Below are 19,412 nucleotides of genomic sequence, written 5' to 3'. Positions count from 1 at the left end.
TTTGACTAAGTTCATACTTGTTTCCTTCTCTTTGTGACCCCATTTGGGTTTTCTCTAAAGAGGTACTGGAGTGGTTAGCCATTTCCTTTTCCTGCTCATTTGACAGATGAGGAAACTGAGATAAACAAGGCCAGGTGACTTGCCCAGGGGTCACACAGCCAGTATGTGAAGCCAGATTTGAACTTAAGATGAGCCTTCCTGGCTCGAGGCCCAGTACTCCATCCGCTGTGCCACCTAGCTGCCCCAAGTACAGAGAGAGGCCTGGCTTTCCCCATTTGTAGCTCTTGTTCCTTCTATGGTAACAGGTTGCCTCCCACAATCCAGGCTTTCTCTTTCTTAAGCTTTCTCATTTTGGAAGGGAAGGTTTGGGGGGAGGTGAGGAAATCTGAAAATGGATCCAAACTTACATGTATTCCATAAATAATTCATGATGACTTGGTAAAAACTAAATTAGCCAGCCATAAAACAAAATAAAAAATTCCTTAGTGACACTGAAGGGGACATTTATGATGAGACCCTGAGAGTTCACTTAACCTTTTAATAAAAATCAAGTTTCTATGATTCCTCTCTCTGACCTGCTTTAAAATAAATCAGGGCTAGTGAAAGACATCAGGGTCACAGGCCTTAGCCCCATATGCTTTGATTTAGACTTACTAAGGCTTTTTCACTACCAGAAAGTCCTTTTCCTTGGACTTCTCAACCCAAGAGGGCTCAAAAACTGCGGATAAATGAGGTCTGAAACATGGGCACAGTCTTGCTGACGTTACCTTTCTGCTTCCGGGGCTGGCCGGTCACCTGCCAGGTGGCTCCTAACCTTCAAACCTTGTCTGGCTGGTCACAGCTTGCCCCGGCTGCCCCAGGGCTGGGAATAAAAGGGTTGAAAGAAGGCGGGCCACCACGAATGTGGGTGATCTAAGCCGGAACTTTGCCTCTACCTGAGATATCTGAATGGAGAGCAGACTTGACTGCTCTTGACTTTGCCAGAGAGGCAGTTAGGTTGACAGGTATAAAACTGAAATAAAAACATTAACAAACAACAAGTCCAGTTTTATTTTACGACGTAGTCATGAGGTAGTTAAATTGGGAAAACAGGCAAATCATTAAAAAAGCTCTCTGGACTTAATTCATTCACTGCACATCTTACACTGAGTGAAATGACCTGGAAACTAAATTATTCATTCCCACGCCCAGGAAAAAAAGTCAAATCAAGCGCAAACCAAGTCAACAAGAGAAACTTGCTGAAGCCTAGCACTAAGAATGAACAGAGATGTGCTTATCCCCATTTTCATAAAATGGTCTAACAGATTCCGGAACTGATGAGATTTTATTTGGGTAAAAATGTCCTTTGTTCAGAAAGGCCCCCTTTGTCCCCTACTTCCCCACTAGAAGAAAACCACTTGAGTTCCTGGATTCACACATGGTACTGTAGGAACATGGCTACTTAGACGTGCCCTTCTTGGGCAATATGATTCGTTTCCATCGGCGTAATACCACTCGGTATTTTTCAGATTCTGTCTTCTCTTCTGACACTTTTCTCAGGACAATTCGCATAGCCGTCTCTGTTTCTGATTCTTTATCCTCTCCAGTGATAAGATCCAGCGTATCGCCCAGTTTTACCTGAAATTTAAAAGTGGCCAAAGTGACATTTTGGAAAATAGAGATTGGCTTAGAAAACAGTCCAGCTGATTTTGCATTGTTTTTCACCAGCTAGAAATTCAGCTCATACTGACCACAAGCACAGTGACCACCTTCCCAGAATGCATGGTGGGATTCGCTACACACACCAAGCCTGGTTTCTCTTCTGAGGCTGCTTGCCCCATGTCCTCCACCTGTCACCAATCTCATTCCTAGGCTTCATTTTCCTCAGCTATAAAACAGAGGCTGGACTAGGTGGACCTCGGAGGTCCCTTCCAGCTCTAAATGGATGATTTTAGGATTCACTGTGAAAGGAAGCTCAGGCTCAAATAACCTGTTGCTTGCTGAGTTCTTGTGCGTCCTTGGGGAGCTCACCACTCATGCTGGTGGCATGTTCCAAAGGGCTCACTTGGGAATTAAAGACACAAGTACAAGTTTGCACGAGGTATGGACATAGGGAAACCCTTTGCAAGCCAAGGTATCTGATCCACTGTGATCACATGCATTGCAAAAGAAAATTAGGATTCAATATTTTTTGTTGGTTTTGAATTAGGTCGAATGCTTCTATCAAATAATCTTGATGCACAGGCTAAAGCCTCGTAGTTGAGGGAACCACAGTCACCCAATCAGAGACTGAGTATTTTCTTGGAGAAATGGAAGGAAATAATATTTCCCAAGATGGTCCTACCAAGAAAAGAGTCAGGAGTTTTACCTCAAAATATTGGGCTGTATAGAAGGAAGCCCCAGGAGATGCAGTACTGGAAAGAGTTCTGGATTTAGAATGAAAGGATATGAGTTCAAATTCTGGTTCTTCTACTGTGTGTGATCTTGGTTAAATCATTGGACCTTAGTTTCCTCCTACATAAAATGACTGAAATGCACAGATACTTAAAAGGCTAGTTAACTTATTCTTCTCTATGGGTCAGAAATAACAAATGTGGTTCAAGAGTCTGATTTTTACCTTTTTTATAAATGCAGAATTAGCTCTTTATAAAAAAAACAAAACAAAACCCTTTCCTTCTGTCTTAAAAACAATATTAAGTATTGCTTCAAAGGCAGAAGAGTGGTAAGGGCTAGGCAATTGGGATTATGTGAATGGCCCAGAGTCACACAGCTAGGAACTATCTGAAACTAGATTTGAACCCAGGACCTCCTGACTATTTTCTATCCAATGAGCCACCTAGCTGCCTCTTAGAATTAGCTCTTAATGTCCTTAAATTTAAAACAGAAAAACCTGAGTCTAAATTCTACCTCAAAACCATATTAGCTGTATGACTGTACAAATCACTTGTCTGGACCTCAGTTTCCTCATCTGTAGAATGAGTAGACCTCTGCAAGAAGCCTTTTGCAATCTTCCTTAATTATTACCCTTTCTCTGAAACTACCCCTAATTCCTCTCATATACATACATGTGTAGAAATATGGGTGTGTAAATAAAAATAAGTAAAAATCTTCTTTACATAAAGCTGTCTGCATTTTGACTCCCTCACTAGAATGTGAGAATTTTTTGAGAGCAGGAACTGGTTTTTGCCTTTCTCTCTATCCCCAACCCTTAGCACAGTTTGTGACACATAGTAGGTTATTTAATAAATGCTAGTTGACTGATCCGACTTTCATATCTGACAGCCTAAAAAGGACCCCTTGAAATTCACCCATAGACCATCTTGCCCAATATACAATCTCCAATGGGGGCATCAAAGGCTTTTTGTTTGAAATGTAAAATTGGGGGAATAGTACAAGTTGGCACAACTGTATTCAGACCTAGCAGCTAGTGCATACACAACACCCATGAGATGCAGATTTGAAAAACTATCAGTTTGGTCAACCCCATCCTGAAAAGAAACAAAAACTGTTCTCCAGGAGACTTACCCCTCCCTGAGAGGCCTGGCCCTTTCGAGAGCAGAGAGCCCAAATTAAATACGTTGGATCCGTTTTAAGGATTTATAAAACCTGGCCACAGTTGTCTTGAAATTTGTTAGTTACCCAATATCCAACTTTCTGGGAATAAGTACATGAAGGAAATAGACAATGAGCTCTCTTCTGTCCCATGAGGAATGACTAAGAAGCGATTCTACTTCTGTAGCACTCTGTAAGGTTAAATAATGCTTTCCTCTGACACTGTGCCCTCCCAATCTAGACCACCCCGCCCCGAGGTGTACACAAGTATCATTACCCTCATTTTACACATTAGAAAAGGGTGAAGGCCTCTAGTCTAAGGCTGGGACTACCTTACACCATCGCTTACATTCAGGGGAAGGGAGGGCAATGTCTATGAGGCTCTTCTCATCTATCTCGTATGTTCTCCTAGTAATAAATGCTTACTTAAGGAGCTTAGAAGAAATAGGGGCAGATGGAGTTTGACAGCACACTGCTATACAAAGTCATTCTATATTCCATACAAAGTTACAGGCTCCATATAGCAACCCTTGAAAAGCACTTCATTTTCAGCACAAAGAAAAGTTTTTGCTGGCTGTGCTGTGCTGGGCCTGGTTGCACTGGTGAATAAGGGCTTAGCCAGGATGGTACCTAGGCAGAGGCAGCCTCCCCAGCTGCTCCAAATGACTATTCTCTGCTCCCTGTGCTGGCCATGTGCTGCGGGGTCCAGGGAGGAAAACCAGGCCCGATACCTAGATGATGCCAAGTTGGCTTGGATCAGCGGCTCCAACCATCTACATTTCAAATCTGCTCTTAGTTACCCTGTTACTATGACTACCAGACTTCCTAGTAACAAGGCAGGCCAGCCACTCAGGCAGCAGAATGTGAATAGGGCCCCCATCCTCCACTGACCCCCAAGAGAAATCTGGAAAGCAGTGAAACAATATAAAACTGAAGACAGGCTGGCGAAGAAGCAATTAGGCAGTAGTTAACAATACCTGCCAGCAGGGAGAAAAAAGGGAGAGTGTCGGGAGTAGAGATGGCCAGCCTGGGATGTAATCATTTTTTACTGTGGGAACATCATATACAGAGTAATACAACAGTTACTACAACCAGGGAAGTTGCTGGACTAAGTTTAAGGGGAAAAAAAAAAAAGCCAAGATAAGAAATGCTCAGCCCGGTCTGGACAAATGGCCAATTTGCTCCAATTTTTGCAATTCATATCTACAGTGACTGACTGACAAGAGGTTCCCTATTGCCCAAACCATAAATGTCAAAGAGAAAAAGATCATTTGGCTGAGGGCAGAGGCTATGAAATGAAGAAGGGAAAAATGAGATTAGCTGGGAAAGCTGTTGTGAGAACACCCCCAAACAAGAGACAGCCCCATGGAATGCCCCGGAATTACTGAGGCACTGCTGTCACAAGCCAGCTGGGTCAGAATCATTCCAAAACATTAAGCATTATTATTATGGAAAAGAGAAAGTACTCCTCAGCTGTCTTTCTCAGAATTATTGGGATTCCTACTAAATTCTTACCTGAAAAAATGATTCTGTCTTTCAAAGGAAGCTTGTACAGTAGTAACAGGGACCTCTAAAATTCACATGCTCTCAGCTTAGGCAAAGTAGTTCCTTAGGAGCACTGAAAGTATTAGTTATACACATTTCACACCGTAGGGGGAAAAACACACGATTCTAAAATATCCATTTAATGCATTTAATTATTTAGTTTTTAATCCAATATTACTAAAAAAGTCCAATTTCTCCTTACTGTCCTTTACCTACTCCATGCTCCTTTCCATTTTCTTTCTATTCTGTCTGAACCTGAGTTCCGTAACCATTTCTGTGTTGAATTCCTTTGGCAATCAATCTTGTGAGGCTGACAGAGCCCTTCTTACAAAAAAGTTTTCAAATGTAAAATAAAATACATAGAATACAAAGGAAATCAATTAGAATGCAATTATCTAAAACTAAAAGAACAATGATTTTTCAAATACCAGGTTAAGAATCCTTGATCTAAACCAGTGATTCCCAAAGTGGGCGCTACCGCCCCCTGGTGGGTGCTTCAGTGATGCAGAGGGCAGTGATGACCACAGGTGCATTTATCTTTCCTATTAATTGCTATTAAAATTTAAAAAAAAATTAACTTCCAGGGGGCTAAGTAATTCTTTTTTTGGAAAGGGGGTGGTAGGCCAAAAAAGTTTGGGAACCACTGGTCTAAACCATACCTCCTACTCCTTCCAGGCCCTTCTCAAGTCTCACTTCCGCCTGAACCATTCTTTTAGTACTTCAGCCTACAGGGATCTCTTTTTTCTCTGAATTCTCCAAATTCCTAGCATACTGCTTATCAGTGCTATCTCTGGCCACATTCAACTTTGGTGATGCTTTATGAGGTTCTGGCAATTACAAGTTAATTGAGAGCAAAGGCCTTGCATTTGACTTGTTTTGTATTTCCTATAACACCTAACACCGGGATAGTAGGAGAAACCTGTTTTAGTTGACTAAGAACAGAACAGAACTCTTTCTTTTCTTTAAACCTTACCTTCCATCTTTGTATCAATTCTAAAATAGAAAAGAATCAAGGGCTAGGCAACTGGGGTTAATTAAGTGACTTGTCCAGGATTACACAGGTAGGAAGTATCTGAGGCCAGGACTGAACCCAGGCCCTCCTAATTCCAGGTCTTATACTCTATCTACTGTGCTACCAAGCTGCCCACACTGGTTCTTTCATATGAAAGCAAAGAAATCCATCTCAACCACTATTTGGGGTGTGTTTCTGAGGAAAAAGCAAAGAAAATTCAAGGGTTCAATCAACAGATCAGAGGTTCAGCTAGTGGATCTCCCTGGTTTCTGCTTTTGACTTCCAACAGTGTAAAAAAAGGGATGAACCATCAAAAGGACAGCTGTGACTGTTGAAGGCTATAACTGTTTAGTATGATCTTTGTCTCTCATTCCCGCCAAAGCTTGCTAAGTGCCATTGGTTCTGGCTTGGAAGTGCTAAAATATGATGTTCTAAACCCTCATGTTTCCACCAGGTGAAGGGATTGATCTGGGATAAGGGAAAGGATAGCATCAGCTCAGGATATAATATAAATATATTTTAATATCAATTTAAGTATAAATAACTCACCGTTCTGCTTTTCTTCCATAATTTTTCTCCATTCAATCTGAGTTCACCTTTGTAGAATGCATCTTCTACTTTGCTTTAGGAAAAAAGGGAGAAGAAATAATACTGAAGGGGCAGTATTAAATTTACAATGGTCAGCAGACCTGTTGGAGAATATACATTCTATTAGCAACTTGACAGGCACATTACAAAAGTGAACAAATGACTTTGGGTCTAAACTCATGGTTCATATTGAAAGTAATGGGCACCAAGGGTTAATTCCATGGGTTTCTAAAACAATGGCACTAAAGGCCATTTTAGAATCAGTGAAAGAATGAACAGATGTCATACTGCCCTTGTGTGGCCAACTAGAATTCTTAAAGAGCCTAACACGGATGTGTACTGAAGTTACTGTCTAGAGTTGGAGCCTCCAAGGAACTTGTCTGTAAAGCTAATATGCCCTTAATTATCAATGCTATTGCCTCAGAGCAGCCTAAATTAGTGGGATCCCCCTAAAAAGTTACTGTATTCCTTATCATCACATTTTTGTGCTCTAAGAGGAAATCAGAAGCAGTATGTACAGTGAGTGCCATCTACAAACCCCACAGCTGTACTGCAATTAAGCAGCTGCTAAATGTGCATTTCCCATGTTTCTCTCATCCTACTAAAATTTATGTCAACAACTGGATTAAAAGAAGACACCAAAAAAATCAACTCTTTTTCACCTTGGCTTTTTAATTTTTTTTTTTATTTTTTAAAGACTATTTGTCAAACAGTAAGCAAGGGTTTGTTTTTCCTTCTGTTGTTATTTTTCCTGTTCTCTGTGCCTTGGCTTATGTAACCTAGGCAGAAGATATTTCTTTGGTAGAGCAAGAAGCCACCTTAGCAGGTCTACTGGATTTTTGAATGACGAACATAGAAACCAATTTGACTGTCCAGAAGAGAAGCAGGCCACTGGTTGGTAATGGGAATCTTCGGCAATGCCATTGGCATTGATTGCCTGAGGTTCTAATACTTTCTGTGCCCAGACAGGAATAAATGAAGAATCAGGACACTGAAATACTAAACAATCCTCTGTATACACACAGGATGTCTAGCAAATTGCACACTTGAATAAACAAGGGAATAGTGACAGAGAATAGTGATGCTTAATAAATTCAACTGTGAAGAGTTAAGCTCTTAAAAGTTAAAAGTACAAGAGAATCTTCTATCTTTTACATCTGGCCAAGAAAGAGATACAGAAAAACATTAATAACTCCCCCAAAATAGCCAACTTGTGTGAGCATAGCTATCCTATGCCCCACACTCCCCCACGGATCCAAAAGTAGTCAAAAGCCAAAAATCATTACCCTAGCCCCATTCTTGGCATAAACAATATGGCAAAGTGGAAAGAGTTTTGGTCTGCGAGGCAGGAGACCCAAATTCTGTTCTCAGCTCTTCCAAAAACTGACTATGGGGAATCACATCACTAATATCTTTGGAATTTCTCCACTTGTAAAATGAGGATATTGGATAAGATTATCTCTTAGGGTCTTTTTAGCTCTGAAATTGTGATTCTATTACTCTGCTTTTAATTACCTAAGGTGGGCACATGAATATTTGTAAAGTTAGATGATATCAATTAATATTAAAAAAAAAAGAGTAGCTTATAGTTAATACCATTATATATATTTTTACACTTACTTTCTTGCAATATCCAGGCCTGTTTTCAAGACAACATCATACCGAAAAGAGGGGACGACTTTCTCCAAATCCTTATAGTCTTTTACCACATTGGGGTCATCTTCATATTCATCTTCTTGCTCACTCATCTCTTCTTGATCTTCATCAGAGTCATCGTCATCATCTGCTTTCTGCAAAGCCTTTTTGCCGGTCTTTTTAGACCTTGTGCTGCTTTTGAGTCTTATGGAAAACAGTGAAATGCATTCTGGAGATATTAAAAGCTCTGGGAGTTTCAGAGAGGAAATACTGTGGAAGAAAAGTGTTCTATAGTTTGATATGTTTAACTGATAACTAGAAGAGTTTATGTACTGACTCCAAGAGGTACAGGGTTTATGTGCAAAAGATGTCCCCCAGAGTCCAATCCAGGAACTTGGCTTTCTTAAAGCACAGATGGGCAATCTGAGACTAGTCATAGCATACATCACCTGAAAGAGACAGACATTAAATCAGATGCATTTTCCAAATGTGGCATTACTGAAGTTGCACAACATAAAAAATTCATAGTATAGATCTGCCATCTCCTTTTCTTGGGTTGCATTTAATTCTTTCCTACAGCTAGAGGATATGATTCAAGTGAGTGGGCATGCACCACACTCAAAGTAATTAAACCATTTATACAAAAATAGCCTTGGTTCTACTTTTAGAAGAGAATCAGCTTTGGGATCAGTGGGCAAGCTTGCTAATGGACACAATTATTGGCAATAATTTCCTAGTAATTCTTTTTTTTTAAAAGTTGGAAAATTATTTCAAGAAGACATTTAAGAAAATTGTTCCATAACCAATGTTCTTAATTATGCTGATGAGAGATGTGACAAGAAGGATTTATGAAATCCAAAGAAAATTCTCAACCTTCCCTCATTTCAACCTCTTTCCTAACCTTAATCCAAACTGTTAATTAGCCAAATTGAGAGATTTGAATCTCACTTTCTCCTATTCCCTTAGCCTTTTCCTTTTCTTGTCCCATGTGATAGAAAGTGGATGATAAGAATGAACAGAAGGGACTTCTGGCTGTGAATAGGTAATCAGAGGCAAGGTCCCTCTCCAACCCATAGTAGAAAAATGGGCAAGCCAGGAAACAAAAAGACAAGGGACTGAGGAAGGGCAATGCCAATGATATAAACATGTCCAAATACCACCAAAGTCTGCCAAAGAACAATCAATTTGTTCTGCCAGTTAGTAGAAACCACTTCTTAGAGAATATAAAGAGAGGCTTCCCAATGTGTGCAAAACTGGTTTTGAAGACTGATTCCATAAACAAATACCAAACAATGATTGATAACTGGGTTCTTCTTGAGTCTGAAAAAGTGTTGTTTTGCTAAGGTGATACTTTACAATTAATATCCTTTAACAATGACTCTCAGTTTATTATCTTTTCCCCACTTTCATCTCACCATTCGGCAAAAAGGAGACCAACAACCAGCATCCACAAGTCTCCCACAAAAGTATGAGTCAGTAGACCTGGTAACATGTTACCAGCTGTCCCTTTTGCAGTCATTTTGGGCCTTGTATTTTGCTGGTTAGCTAGAAGAACACTAAACCCACAACCTGCTGTCCTTCAGGGTCCCCAGGCTATGTCTGCATTTCCAGAAGGAAATAAAGCAGGTTCAAATGAGGGGCTGCTTTTTCACAATAGCTCTAATTTGAAATATTCCTAAGAACACACTTCCTCTGAAATCAACAATTTAGCAGGCTGTGAAAGTCCACCCACTTGTCTACAGATTCTCAATCATTCATTCAGAGAAGAAATACTGCCAGGAAATACTTTTCATCCCATTCTATCCCATTTGGCAGAAGATGGGTCTTAACAGAAGGAATGCTCAGTTCTGAGGAGGTTGGTTACCAGAGAGGGTAGTGGAGACAGAGAAGATCTGGATAAAAAACAGTGAAGAATAGTAACAGCTGGCCTTATATAGGGCTTTAAGGTTTGCAAAACCCTTTTTATGTGATTTCATTTGTTCCTCATTAAGTGCTACCATTATTCCTATTTTTAAAATTGGGGAAATTTAAGTTGAGAGAAAAGCAGCACACAGTACATTAGTATCTGAGTTAGAACTGGAACTCAGACCTTCCTATCCAGTGGTCTCCACTATTGCCATCTAGCTGCTTCCACTGAATCTACATGTAATAATAACAATAGGATTACTTTAAATTCATATAATACTTAACTTAAGATTTATAAGGTAACTAAAACAATAAGAACCTGGGAAAGGCAGGACCTCTTTATTTATCACTTTAAGTTTTGTTTTTAGTCTGAGCCCTGTGATTTCATCAGTACAGGAAACCCTTCAAATTTCATTTACCAAAACAAACTGGGCATTTCTTTACCACTTACAGTCTTAAAGAGTGGTTGGGGAAACTCAGAGATTGGATGGCATGACCAGTCACATAACTGATATGTTAGAGGTAAGACTTGAATGCAAGGCTTCCCAACCCAGAGGCTAGCTCTCCATTCATTACACCATACTTTTTAGAACCTCCAAAATCCACTTCTACCTCCTCTCCAAATCACCAAGGAACCAAGACTTTACAATAAAGGTTCCTTTATTGTAAAAGAATATACAGGTATCCCTTCCACTTTGTGACTTTTCCCAGGGTGGTTTCAATGTATTATGTATCTGCATGAGAAACTAAATAGGAATTTTTTGGGAATTTTGCAGAAACCACAGAGGGTCAGCAGATGATACTACATGCATAATATAAACATACTTTAAACTTTTAATACCATATAGTTTCTTTTTTAAAGTTAAAATAAATAAAAAGTTAAAGTTTATGAAAACAAAAATGCCAGCAGATAACACACAAGGGCTAGAAATGTTAACATTGATATAGCCTATGACCAAATACTTAACTCAAATTTTTACAATAAAGTACTATAAACGTCTCATAAAATAAAATTAAAAAGCCAGACTTTTCTGGTACAAAAATTTTTAATGAAATTTTTCAGATCCTGATGGCAGCAGGCCCTTCTAACCCCAGTGATATTAAAGGAATACTTGTACATTTCTTTAACTTATTAACAATATTTCTTTAACACACTGAAATATTTTCTAATTTAATGGAAGAACTATCTGCAACTCCAGGGACAGGAAATACTACTTACCTTGGATGAGGAAGACAATGTGGTATAAGGAAAGGGCAGTGACTCTGGAGCCAAATACTATCTCTGGTACTCACCTCTATGACCCAAGGCAGGTAGCTTAACCTCCCTGGGCCTCAGTTTCCTCATCTGTAAATGAAGGGGTTGGATTAGATGGGCTCTGAGGAATCTTTCCTTTGATAGTCTTCTATTGTAATAATTTTCAAGTTCAAGTCCTTTCTACTGCTATCAGTAATAATAAATTTAATAATAGCTAGCATTTACATAGCACTTTAAGATTTACAAACTACTTTACAAATATGATCACACTTAATCTTTACAACAGCTCTGGGTGGTAGACAGTATTATTATCATCCCTATTTTATAGATAAACAAAATGAGGCAGACAGAAGTTAAGTGACTTGCTCAGGGTCTCACAGCCATTAAGTAGAGCCAAGGCCCTGAACATGACTATATCAGTGAAAAAATTACATATTGCTAGGCATCAACTAGGTGCATTTGTGGGATACCTATCTCATGGGGGAGGATTAAGGATCTGGGATTTTGCCACTTTTGCTAATAAACTTCAGCAAATTAGTTTTTGCTTTCTGGTAATCATATGAAAAGCCCCTAAAGCCCGTGAGTATGGAAGGTAGGATCAGAGCTTTAATGCTGGGAGAGAACTTAAAGATCAATTAGTCCAAACCCTTCATTTTACAGAAGGTTAAACTGAGAGACCCAGAACAGTCAAATGACTTACCCGTGGTCACTCAAGTAGTTGTGGCTGAGCCATATTTAAAACCCAGGACCCCTGACCCCAAATTCCATTGTACAACACCACTTTCCTACAATCAGATTCAGTGTTGGTGCTCAGGTTGGAGATTGAGGCTGGATCTATTACATAGGGAGGTCAATTCAATTAAGCCAACAAAGAAAATGAAGTGATTTCTATGTAAAATCTTGGGGATAGAAATGTGTGATCTTGGATTTCCCCTCTCAAACTCAGTTTCATCTGAAAAACCAGGGAGTTGGTCTAGATTAGAAGATCTCTAAAGCCCCTCCTAGCTCAAACTCCTGTGAACCTGTGCCCAATGCCAACTGAGATAGCTGTTGTAAAGATTTGAGATCAAAGGATAGCATATAGAGTTCAAATCAAATCTTTACAAATCAATGGGTGATTCTGAGTAAGTTACTAAGTCCCTTAGGGCTTCCACCTACTAGAGAGCAGATAATTCTAGGCTTAAAGGAGTGGAGATGATAAGGATAAAAGCCTCAAGAAAGCAAGATGGTTACTGAGAAAGTAGAATTGTCACACCTTCAACAGAAGCTCAGAAGCTTTAGCCTTTATATCATTTACTTAATCCCACGTCAAATCTTATCTTTTTGCCAGCCCAAATCCTACCCAGCACTTCCTGAATCCTATCCAGGCTTTCCCAAATGACTAGCCCAGATATCACAAGATCATAAGACTAGTGCTGGAAGAGATTTCAGAAGCCACTTGGTCTGATCTCTTTATTTTTACAGATTAAAAAAAAAAAAAAAGTCCACGTAAGATCAATTATTTGCCGGAGGTCACACAGATAAATGTCATAGATGGGTTTATTTGACTTCAGAGACAATGAACTTCCAAATTGAAGCATTCCATTGTATCCCAGGGGAATCTGTCCCAGAGCTCTTGTCGTTGGTACCACACCATAAACCACTCAATTCTACTGTTTCTCATCTAACCAGTTCACATATTCTAAACTTCTTAAGAGTAAACCCAACAAAGTTCTTCTATTGCTACACTGGGGGGTGATGGAGGAGGGAAATTAGAGAAGAGAGGAAGGAGGCTAACAATAGTTACCTAATAAACACCTACTGACCTCCTCTGTCAGTTCTTAAACTTGTTTTGTGTCATGGATCCTTTGGCAGTCTGGTGAAGCCCGTCCTTGGTGTAATGTTTCCTAATGTATAAAATACATTATATTACAAAGGAAACAAATTGTTTTGAAATACAGTCTTTAGGCAGGAAGGCTACAATCATAGGGGATCAAACAGCAGGTCTAATAACTATAGTAGTTTTGAAGTAGTGACAAATGTAAACAATATTTTGAGATAGCTGCAATTATAACGTGAAAATATCTGATTTCTATTGGTGACAATGTCACAGGTACTGCTAATATTACTACTGTGGGTTGTTGCCTACGTTTATAAATGGATGAAAATTCTAAATTTCAGTTAGAGGTTAGTGAAAATAGATATAATTTTTTCCCATCCAATTTCAGACTCAATGAAATATATCCATAGGTATCTCAAGTTAAGCGCTCCCTGCTCTAAGTCTAGGGAAACTTCTACTCACCCTCAGTCCCACACTCACTTGTGTGGAGAAACCCTGGGAGTTATAAAAGAGAATTGGGCTCTTCAGAAAAGAATAGTTCTAACATTTATAGAGTAGTTAAGGTTTACAAAATGATTTACACAACTTCTCATATAATTCTCACAAAAACCATAGAAGGTAGATGCTATCATTATCACCATTGTGCAGGTGGGCAAACTGAGGCAGAGGTTAAGTGACTTCCCCAGCAGCATCAGAAGCTTACTTTTGAACTGAGATCTTCCTTTCTCCAAGCCCTTAGTGCAAATGCACTTAGAGCATTTGCAAGATTTTTCAAAATGCTTAAGATCCTCACTACCACTGCTGGAGATAGGTGATATTACTATTCCACCTTTTACAGAGGAGGAAACTGAGGCCAGAATTAAATTGATTTACCCAATTCACACCACTATTGCTCTAACAAATATCAAATCCTTTGATCTTCATAACCACCCCGGAGGAAACTGAGCCTGGGCGAAAACTGATTTGCCCAGAGCCACAAAGTGTCGGAGGCCCGAAACCGGGTCTTCAAACTCCGGGCCCAGCGCTCAATCGTCAGCGCTCCGACCCAGGCTCGTCTTCCTTCCCCTCCCCCACCCCCGACCGTCCCGGGGCTCCCCCTGAGGCCCTTCTACCCCCCTGGGCCCCAGTAGAGCCCGATCCCGGCCTCTTCCCCAAGGTCAAAAGCAAAGGGAAATCTGATGCCTGCGTTTGCAAAGCAGGAAAGCTAGGACCTCCCTCCTCCCTGTGTGTGTGTGGGGGTACCTCTCTACGCTCCCCCCGCACCTTCCAAGGCCCACCCCCCCACGCACACGTGCAAAGCCCCCCACGCACACGCCGGGGCTTCTCGGCGGGTTCACGGGGATTGGTAGGGCAGACCACTAAGGCTATGCCCGGCCCCAGCCAGTTCGGGAAGGGGAGTCTGACGGGGCGGGTTACCTCGGTGCGTGCGGGGGCGGGGAACCCTCAATTGCAGCCCCTGCCTGGCCCGACGGCCCCTTCCCCTTCCACCAGGCGCCGGCGCAGAGCAGTGAGAAGAGCTGAAAGCGAGCGGCCCAGGGATATCTCAGAGCGGGGACAGCGTAGCAGGGACCCCTGCTGGACGCTTGAGCTCGGAGGACCAGGCCAGGCCCCGCCCTCCACAGGGACCATCCCCGATTCTGCCCTGCCCGTACACGGCCCCGCCCCCACCACCTCCTTGGCCTTTCTTTCTGGTTCTTTCCTTCTTCTAATTTCCTGTCCTCTCCTTATTTCTTCCCTTCTCCCACATCTTTCTTTCTTCTACACTTTTTCTCTCCCTCCTTCCTCTTTCCTTCCCTCTATCTCCCTCTTTCCCCCTCCTTCCTTCCCTCTCAATTCCTCCTTTCCACTTCCTCCTTTCTTCTTTCTTTCTCCCTTTCTTCCCCCCCTCTCCTCCATTCCCTCCCTCTGTCTCCTCACTCGAATTCCTCCCTTTTCACTTTCTCACATTTGTTCTCACTCCTTCCCTTTTCCTTTTTTCTCTCTTCTTCCCCTTTACTCCCCCCTTCTCTTTCCCTCTGTTCTTTCCCCTCCACATTCTTTTTTTCTCCATCCTTCTTGACCCTTTCTCTATTCACCCTTTTTCTCTCTTCAGTCAATCAAACAACATTGATTAAGTGCCTACGATGTGGCAGGCACTATGCTAAGCTCTGGGAATACAAAAAGCAGACAGTCCTTGCCCTCAAGAAGCTTGAAATTAAATAAGACAATCTGCAAGTTATAGATAGGATAAATAGAGAATAATTAATAAGAGGAAAAAGTCTTCTTATTAAGAAGAATTAGGGAAGGCTTCCTAGAGAAAGTGGTATTTTGTTTATTTTTAATGTTTTATCTTTATTTTATTTTAAGAACAAATTTCCACATAAGTTTTCCAAAATTATATGATTCATGTTGTTTCTTTCCCTTCTTCCCTCCCCTCTCCCAGAACTGACAAGCAATTCAACCTAGGTAATAATGTATTATCACATAAAACATTTCCATATTATTTATTTTTGTAAGTAAATAATCTTATAAAACCAAAACACCAAATCACATAGTCAAATAAACAAGTGATAAATCATGTTTTCATCTGCATGTATACTTCAACAGTTCTTTCTTTGGAGGTCGATAGCACCGTTTTTCATAAGTCCCTCAGAATTGTCCTGGATCAGGGGGCATCTGGGTAACACAGTGGATTGAGAGTCAGCCCTAGAGGTTCAAACCTGGCCTCAGACACTTCCTAGCTGTGTGACCCTGGGCAAGTCACTTAACCCTCTTTGCCTACCCCTTACCACTCTTCTGCCTTGGGACCAATACAGAGTTTAAAAAAAAAAAAAGAATTATCCTGAATCATTGTATTTCTGTTAGTAGCAAAGTCTATCACATTTTATTGTTACACAATATTTCAGTTACTGTGAATAAAGTTCTCCTGGTTTTGCTCATTTCAGTCTGCATCAGTTCATATGGGTATTTCCAATTCTTTTTTAAATCATCCTGTTTATCATTCCTTATAGCACAATAGTATTCCATTACTATCATATATCACATTTTGTTCAGCCATTCCCCAATTGAGGGACATCTCTTTAGTTTTCCAATTCATTGCCAGAGAAGTTGTTATTTTAGTTGGGATTTCCTTTTCTACTCTCTTCACTTTTTATTTCCTATCCTTTCTTCTCCCTTCTTCCTCTCTCCCACTTTTCTTTTCCTGTCTCCTTCCTCCTCCTTCTCTCCTTGCCTCCTCTTACCTCCTTTTCCTCTCCCATCTTCCTGGCTTTTTCTCTTCTTCCTTCCTTACCTTCCTCACTCTGTTACTCCTTGTTCTGTCCTGCTTTCTCTCACTTCCCTCAACCTTTCTCTTACCCTCCTACCTCTTTTCCTTCCCTGCCTTCCTTCCCTCTGCTACCTATTCTACTTTCCTCCCTCCTCACCCTTTCCCATGTCTTTTCTTTCCCTCCCTTCTGTTAGTCAGGTAACTGACACTTCAGCCCCCTTTCTTTCCCTTTTCTGCTTGACCCTTGAAGGTCTCCTTCCTACCCCTCCTCCAAATCTACTCCCATCACCTCTTACTTCTGTGGTTGCTATTGTTTTGTCAATTCCTGGGTCCCTGGAAATTCTCCAGGGTCTGTCTGGTCCTGCAGTGGAATAAGAAACATCAGAGGGCAGAATCCGCTGAATAATCAGTATCTTCAGTCTGCCAGGATGATCTCCCAAGAGAATTAGGCTGGAGAGCTTGGGTAAAGAGAAACAATACATGAAAGTTAGGAATTTCTTTCTCTTTTCTGGAGTGGTACCATGGCACTTTGCAGAGTTTTTATGACATCCCCTTCAAATAAAAACAAAAACAAAAACCACACAATCCAAAGACCATTATCAGCTATCTTCTAAGTATTTTAAGGGATATGTGAAAGATGGATTAGACTTATTTTGCTCCAATGCTTAGCAGAGAGTAGGTGCTTAATAAATGTTAATTGATTGAAAAGCCACAGAAAACAAAACTAGAAACAATCAGTGGAAGTTGCAAAGAGGAAAATTTGGGCTTGATTTCAGGAAAAACTTCCTAAAAAACAAAAGTGTTCAAAAATTGGAATGAACTGTCTGATAGATGATGATTTCCCCTACCTAGAGATCTTTAGGCACAGTCTGAACCATTTTTGATTATGGCAGAGCATATCCATTTCCCCATAATTCTTATAATAGGGATTCCTTTTGTGTATGGGTTATACTACATGGTCAGTGTATCTCTTTCATCTCTAAAATTCTTTGATTCTTTTATCTAATGTAATTCTTTTCGTGAAAGTACCATAAAGAATGTAAGGCATTATAGCTAATGAGATCTCACCCAGGGATAGTTATTGCTGATTATTGTTGTTGTTGTTTTTAAAGGATAAGAGACCCTTTTTCTGGTCAGCAAAAGCACTCCTCTGAGGTGCAGCTGGGTAGCATAGTGGATAAAACACCAGGTCTGGGGCCTGAAAAACTTGGGTTTAAATCTGGCCATAGATACTTTCTAGCTGTGTGACCCTGGGCAAGCCTCTTAGCCCCAGATGCCTAGCCCTTATTGCTCTTAGGATTCTAAACCAGAAGGTAAGGATTTAAAAAAGAAAAAAGCATTCTGTAGTATAGGCATTGTGCGGGAAGAAAAAGAAGATGGATCCAGCCACTCTCATCAGGTTTGCTATCATGTAGGATCTGATGACCAAAGTCTAGCACTTTGTGACTTTGGACTAAGCTGTTGAAATCTAGCATTTTTAAGAGAGGCAACTGTAGCTCCATGGTTAAGAGCGCCAGGCCTGAAGACAGGAAGACGAGTTCAAATCCAGCTTCAGACATGTTCTAGTTTGTGTGACCTTGGACAAGTCATTTAACTTCTGATGGCCTGACAAAAGGATCTACTGGAGAAGGAAATGGAAAACCACTCCATTATCTTTGCCCCCCAAAACCCCATCGGTAACTATGGTCCATGGAGTCACAAAGAGTTGGACGTGACCAAACAATAACCAACAACAGCCTTTTTAGCCAAGGTTCAATAAGATTTAACCAGGAATCGAAGAAAGAAATTCAAGGAAACCATCTGGCTCATCTGATAATGTTTCATTAATTTCCATGTTTGTGGTCCTATGGAAATATGCTAGATTAAGCTCAGGAAACAGTATCATTCCCCTATATTTGGAGACAGGTTATTTGGTTCTTTTTATATCTGCTCTTCTACCTTGAGGATTTGTATCACCCTCATGCTTTCCTTCCTGTATCCAGTAACAGCAACTTATAAAATTTGTATCAGTAACTCTATACTGTATTTAAAGCTGGAAGATAATGCAAAAGATATATATCATGTCGCTCTAGTTTAGACTGCCAAAGTGTTTATCCATTGCATCATGTGTAGTTTAAAAAAATGTGCCTCTTGTCAGTGGTTACACATACAGATTGTAGCTGATGTGTATAATGTATGCTCTTTACCTTTTCTATGAAGGAGCTAAAAGCAGGAATAATATTATAATAGGATAATACATTTAGGGAATAGAGAACTGGCCTATAAGTCAAGAAATTCTGCCTCCACATCTTAGAGTTGACATATACCAGTTGCATGTCCTTGGGCAAGTCATTTAACTTCTAAGTGTATCAGGCAACTGTTTGAGACAATATATTGCAAAACAGCTGCCTAGTAGAGTCAGGCACGATGCCAGCATCCTGTTAGCTCAGGTTTGATCTTTGGACAAAGTGAGGCCAGCAGGAGGTGCTTGACCCTAAAACAGCAAGGTTATACAACAAGGCTACAGGGATACTGTAGGGATGCTGCTTTAAAATTGGGCATCTTGGCAGGATGATTTCAGAAAAAGCTGGAAAGACCTACATGAACTGATGCAAAGCGAAAAAAGCAGAACTGGGATACACAATAACCCAATAACAACAATATTATATGATGATCAACTATGAAAGTCTGAACTACTCTCAGCAACATAATGATCCAGGACAGTTCAGAAGGACTTAGGACAAAGAATGCTCTCCATCTCCAGAGAAAGAACTGTTAGATTTGGAAAGCAGATCAAAGTATACTATTTGCATATAAGTTTATTTATGTTTTTATTTTGTTTTGGCTTTATATGAGTATTGTCTAACAACAACGACCAATATGTAAGTATGTTTTG

The 19,412-nt window shown here is 40.4% G+C and overlaps 1 protein-coding gene across 2 annotated transcripts; it reads right to left on the bottom strand.

Annotated features, from left to right (window-relative positions):
- Positions 1–1,026: 1,026 nt before the first annotated feature.
- On the bottom strand, positions 1,027–14,807 carry MTRES1 (mitochondrial transcription rescue factor 1). Of its 2 annotated transcripts, XM_044674300.1 has the most exons (6): positions 14,707–14,807; positions 13,277–13,357; positions 11,510–11,561; positions 8,297–8,760; positions 6,638–6,710; positions 1,027–1,617 (listed from the first exon to the last, which is right to left on the bottom strand). In XM_044674300.1, the coding sequence occupies exons 4-6, from the start codon at positions 8,755–8,757 to the stop codon at positions 1,438–1,440; spliced, it is 714 nt and encodes a 237-aa protein (XP_044530235.1). In that variant the 5' UTR covers positions 8,758–8,760; positions 11,510–11,561; positions 13,277–13,357; positions 14,707–14,807; the 3' UTR covers positions 1,027–1,437. The 2 variants fall into 2 exon arrangements, with proteins under 2 accessions (XP_044530235.1, XP_044530236.1); XM_044674301.1 differs by lacking the exons at positions 11,510–11,561; positions 13,277–13,357 and having other exon boundaries at positions 14,707–14,786.
- Positions 14,808–19,412: the final 4,605 nt, after the last annotated feature.

Source organism: Gracilinanus agilis, chromosome 4 (genome assembly GCF_016433145.1).
Source record: "Gracilinanus agilis isolate LMUSP501 chromosome 4, AgileGrace, whole genome shotgun sequence".
NCBI classification, from domain to species: Eukaryota; Metazoa; Chordata; class Mammalia; order Didelphimorphia; family Didelphidae; genus Gracilinanus; species Gracilinanus agilis.
The sequence above is the reverse complement of the archived record's forward strand: the minus strand, read 5'-3'. Positions and strand labels throughout refer to the sequence as shown.

Excerpts from the sequence above, each read along its gene's own strand:
- MTRES1 (XM_044674300.1), bottom strand. The coding sequence starts at position 8,757 with ATGTATGCTATGACTAGTCTCAGATTGCCCATCTGTGCTTTAAGAAAG. Across the intron at positions 6,711-8,296 it reads GGCCTGGATATTGCAAGAAA|CAAAGTAGAAGATGCATTCT; the intron begins GTAAGTGTAAAA and ends TTTTTCCTAAAG. Across the intron at positions 1,618-6,637 it reads TATGGAAGAAAAGCAGAACG|GTAAAACTGGGCGATACGCT; the intron begins GTGAGTTATTTA and ends TTTAAATTTCAG.